This window comes from Anoplopoma fimbria, chromosome 15 (assembly GCF_027596085.1).
Source record: "Anoplopoma fimbria isolate UVic2021 breed Golden Eagle Sablefish chromosome 15, Afim_UVic_2022, whole genome shotgun sequence".
NCBI lineage: Eukaryota > Metazoa > Chordata > Actinopteri > Perciformes > Anoplopomatidae > Anoplopoma > Anoplopoma fimbria.
Genome location: NC_072463.1, coordinates 5,266,402 through 5,271,232, shown reverse-complemented (window position 1 = coordinate 5,271,232; position 4,831 = coordinate 5,266,402). Strand labels below are relative to the sequence as shown.

At 52.1% G+C, this 4,831-nt stretch overlaps 1 protein-coding gene across 1 annotated transcript; it reads right to left on the bottom strand.

The window, feature by feature from the left end:
• Nucleotides 1-2,080: 2,080 nt before the first annotated feature.
• Nucleotides 2,081-4,627, bottom strand: ccdc177 (coiled-coil domain containing 177). The gene has a single exon (XM_054614644.1). The coding sequence runs from the start codon at nucleotides 4,625-4,627 to the stop codon at nucleotides 2,081-2,083; it is 2,547 nt and encodes an 848-aa protein (XP_054470619.1).
• Between the last annotated feature and the right edge of the window lie 204 nt (nucleotides 4,628-4,831).

Sequence of the window (4,831 nt, the reverse complement as noted above, 5' to 3'; positions counted from 1 at the left end):
AAAATCATAGTATAGCATGTCGAAAAAAAAAAGTCATAGTATAGCCTGTCGAAAAAAGTCATATAATAGCCTGTCGAAAAAAGTCATAGTATAGCCTGTCGAAAAAAATCACATAATAGCATGTCGAAAAAAGTCATAGTATAGCATGTCGAAAAAAGTCATAGTATAGCCTGTCGAAAAAAGTCATAGTATAGCCTGTCGAAAAAAGTCATAGTATAGCCTGTCGAAAAAAATCAAGTATAGCCTGTCGAAAAAAATCACATAATAGCATGTCGAAAAAAGTCATAGTATAGCCTGTCGAAAAAAGTCATAGTATAGCCTGTCGAAAAAAGTCATAGTATAGCATGTCGAAAAAAATCACATAATAGCATGTCGAAAAAAATCACAGTATAACATGTCGTAAAAAGTCATAGTATAGGCTGTCGAAATAATTCATAGTATAGCATATGTCGAATAAATAAGTAAAAATTCGCATATAGCATACATTTGTCATAATGAGGTCATCATAAATAAGTCATACTATACTATGTTAAAAAAAACAGTTGCCTCCCTATGATTATCTGGTGGGAACAGCGTGGCTAATAAGCCTGCCAGTCCTCTGCTGCTCTAACGCTGCATTTCAAATTCAGTCTGGCTTTTATCTCAGTAGTTGGTGACGTTAGCAGGTATTAGGCTGAAACGCTCCGGTCCAGTCTACATCCTGGCTACAGATGTGCTGCAGGAACAGTGACTGACTGTGTAGGTGACAGTTTTAAAGGATTTCTGCCTTAATGAGGAGGAGGATCGCTGCAATTATTTCCCTGTTGGTTAAACAAAATACGGCTTGTTTTTTTCCAAAGATAAAAACAGAATTAGCCACCTGAGAGGCAGCTACCTCATATTCCCACACTCTCTCTGCTCAGTCATTCACCTTTTCATTGCTCCATCCTGATTGCTATTGCTATGGCAACGCCTACGTACATCTTAGAGCAAAACCCCATGTGTATCTCTCTTTTTCTTTTAATCTGGGAGATTGTAGGATTAGCCCAGCCAGAGGCCTTTAAAGCCTGTTGTTGGCTTGGATGTTGGCTCGTGAGTTTAATGATGCATTTTTTTTTTCTTCTGCTTTTTTCTCTCTCAAGTCGGGGTCAGTGTGATCTAGAGTTGTTGTGTCATTTTTCTTCTAAGCGCTGAACAGTATATAACAAAACAGAAGGCATTGCATAACCTGTGAAAGCAATAAAAGCTCGTACCTGTTGACCTTCAGTCGGTCACCAGGTGGTTGTGTTGGGAGCAGATAGTCTGCGGGGGAGTCTAAAGGTGGCGGTCTCTCAGAGCAATCTACTGTAACCTCACATGAAGAAGAGAGACGGAGGGAGTCCTTGAAGGGAATAAGGGTGGGGGAGGAACAGCCCTGCAGCAAATATCGGCGTCTTCCTGATGCTTCATCAGCACGGGGCTCGTGCACACGGCCCTCATGTGCTGCAGTGTCAGCGGCACAGACAAGTGTCCAACCCGGGGCTCTATTTCTATGCTTTAAATAGCCGTGTCACAGTGCATGGACAAAAAGATCCAGCATTTGCTTTGTGGGGGGCTAGAACCATTTGCGCTTGATTCCCCCTGCAGGAGCACTCCCTTAAAAGCCTCTGCAGTTGTCATGGAGTTGTGCTTCCTGGTAAACAATGACCCTTTTCAGTACGGCACAGCTTTCAGTCCAGTAGCTGAGGGCAAAGAGAAAGAGTGGGGAGGGGGGAGGGGGGCGGGGTTGTGTTACTGCAAAGGGCAGCTCTCTATTCCACTCATTTAATATGAAGTCCACTGTACGTCCCATACAGGCTTTACTGTTCATTTAGAACAGCTGATCAAGTTCGTCGTCTCATTACACCCATGATGCAACATTTTGGTTTGCTTTGAAAGGATATATTATAAAAGCTGATGGTCAAAAATGTATTCAAACAAGCTGATGATATGTAAGGAAAAAATATCACTGTGGGGGTCTTTATGAGAAGAAGGGTAAAGCTGTTGAGTGATGAGGGCCATGATGAAGGCAGGAGTCGAGCACATGACCAGAATAAAGGGGTCCACAGCCGAGGCCGTGGGGTTATTTCTCATCCAGGCTGGCTTTGAGTTGAGCTTCCAGGGCCATCTTATCAAACGTACGCATGTTGGTCTCCTCCCGCACTTTGTCTCGCACATGGAAAGAGGCTCGGGCCACAGAGCGAGCGCTCTCCAGCACCGCCTGCTTCTCCTTGAAGATCTGCTCGCTCTTCTCCAGTTTCCTCTCGATGGACTGCAGCAGCTCCATACGCCTCTGCTTCTCCTCGTCTTCCACCCGCTGCCTGTTGAGCCTCTGGAGTTTCTCCTTCTCCTGCCGGGTCTGGACGGCCCGCTGACTTTTCTCCTTGGACCTCTCCTCGGCCACCAAAGCTGCCTGCTGCGCCCGTTTCTCCGCCTCCTTCGCACGAGCTTCCAGGAGCTGCTGCTGTTGCTTCTCGCGTTTCTCCGCTGCCTTGCGTGCTTTTTGAATCTGCTTCTCCTCGCGCTTGGCCTTCTCCTTCAGCTCCTGACCTCGACGCTCAACTATCTGCTCGTAGTTCTCCAGGGAGCGGCTGAGCTTCTCCTCCGCTGCCCTCCTGGCCTCCTCCCTCTCCTCCTGCTCTCTGCGGGCGATCTCCTGTATCAGGGCGGCGTGGCGTCTCTTCTCCGCTTTGTTCAGACCTCGCCTGTCCTCCTGGCTTTGATGCTCCTTCTCCTGCCTCTTCAGCTCGGCCATGGTGAGCTTCTCCTTCAGCAGCAGCCTCTCCTGCTCCAACATGGCCGCCCTCTCCTCCTCCAGGGCCTTCAGGTTCTGCTCCTGAAGAGCTTTCTTATGCTTCTCCTCTCGTGCGGCCTGCTGTAACCTCAGCAGGCGGTTGCGATCCTGCTGCTCCGCGAGCTCCCTCCATCGTTCCTCGCTCTCCTCGGCCTGTCGCATCTTGGCGGCCACAGACAGTCGCTCCTGCTGGCTGAGTCGCCGCTGCCGTATCGACACCTGGGTCTGCCACACCCGCTGGCACTGAAGCACCGCCCGCTGCTTCTCCCTGTCCTCCTGCTCTCGCCGCAGCTCGTCCATTCTGCGTTCGCTGTCCCACTGGAGGTGCGCCACGTAGCGGGTCTGACTCATGATGTCCTCCTCCTGGTACCTGGCGAGCATCAAGGCTGCGATCTTGCGGTCGCGCTCGGACACGGCCTTCAGGCCTCGACGCCTCACCTCCCTCACTATGCGCTCCACCTTCTGCGTCGTCTGAAGGGAGTGGCTCAGGTCGCCGAGGCTGAGGCTGCGGCCCATCAGGGAGTTGAAGGTGGCCATCGTGCGAGCCCGAGGACTGGAGGCTTTAGCCCAGCGGTCTCGGGCGCCGTCCCAGCTGTATGAAGAGGAAGCGCCTGACTCTGAGGAGGTGCATGTCGTCGTGGTTGTGGTGGTGGAGGTGGAGGAGCAGACCGGATCCATCTTCCGCTGTATGGACTCCAGTGAATGGCTTTTAGCTGGCACCTTGGAGTGAAGGCCAAGATGTCCATTGTGCTGAGAGCACGGAGCTCCCGTTACGCCGTTCAGAGGCGTCCCAGAACTCTGAACTGCCGGCTTCGTCACTGATGATGTCAATGTAGATTTGGCTCTGGGGAAGGAGGGGGGTTTTGGTGTAGATCTTGGGAAAGTGTTAGAAGATTTACCGCCTGAGGACTTCGTGACTACTGCCGGAAAACCGGACGATAGCGGCCGTGTGGTTTTTACTTGTTCAGGCGAAGGCCTGGCAGAACCTTGGAAACCACCTCTGGAGGATGGTGTAGAGGTTGTGGAAGCAGTTTTTGAGGACTGAGATTTAGGGGATGTACTTGAGTTGGGAGCTTTAGATAAAAGAGCAGTAGCTGGTTTAGATGTTGGACCTGATGCTGTGGCTCTGGAGGCTCTATCTGGGGGCGAGCTGGAGGTCATCGGCCCAGATTTAGTCGGCTGAGAGGAGTCAGAGGAGGCTTTGTGCTGCTGCTCCACAGCAGACGGTGACGCAGCGCTGCCGGTATTGACCGTCGCCTGCAGAATCCTTCTTTTTTCCTCTCTGACAATCCTCTCCCTCTCCTCCTTGCACTGCCTCAGTTTGGCGTGGCGGTCTCTCTCGTAGACTTCAAACAGGCCCGTCGCGACGCGCATGGAGCGTCCAGGAGCCTCCCGGGCGAAGTCGGTCAGCGGGCGGGGCAGGAGCTCCACAGGTTTGACCCCGCATCGGGCACACGCCTCCAGAGAGTGGGGGCTCGTTAACACGTAACGGCTGCCCTCTGCGACCGCTGAGTCAAAGTTGTACAGGTCCAAGTGCAATTTTGGTGACGGAGCTCTGTCAGTCTGAGTCGGTGGTTGCTCAGGTGGGGGCTCAGGTGGGGGCTCAGGTGGGGGCTCCTTCGAGGCGGCGTCTGGCACCGCCGGGGATGCGGTGTGGCAGGGGCTCGGCTCAGAACTGCCTGAGGGCGGCGTCTCGAAACCGGCATCCCCATCATCCTCTGTTGTCGCGCCATCGGCCTGTTCTGGCAGTCGAGGGTCTTCAGGGGCCACAGCTGCCGTGTCGAGCTGTGGGCCTTTACACTTGTTCTGCTCCTCAGGCTCCGAGGGGTCGACCATAGTTGGCTGATACTGCAGACAGAGAAGAGGGAGGGGGTGAGGGTTGATGGAGAGAGAGAGAGAGAGAGAGGAGGGGGATGTATGATATTAGGATTGATGTGGATAAAATAGTGGAAAGAGTTTTCAATTAGAGGATTATAGCATTCAGTCCAGAGCTTAAGAGAGATGCAGTCTGTGGGGGAGGGTCATAACGCAGGTTCAGAG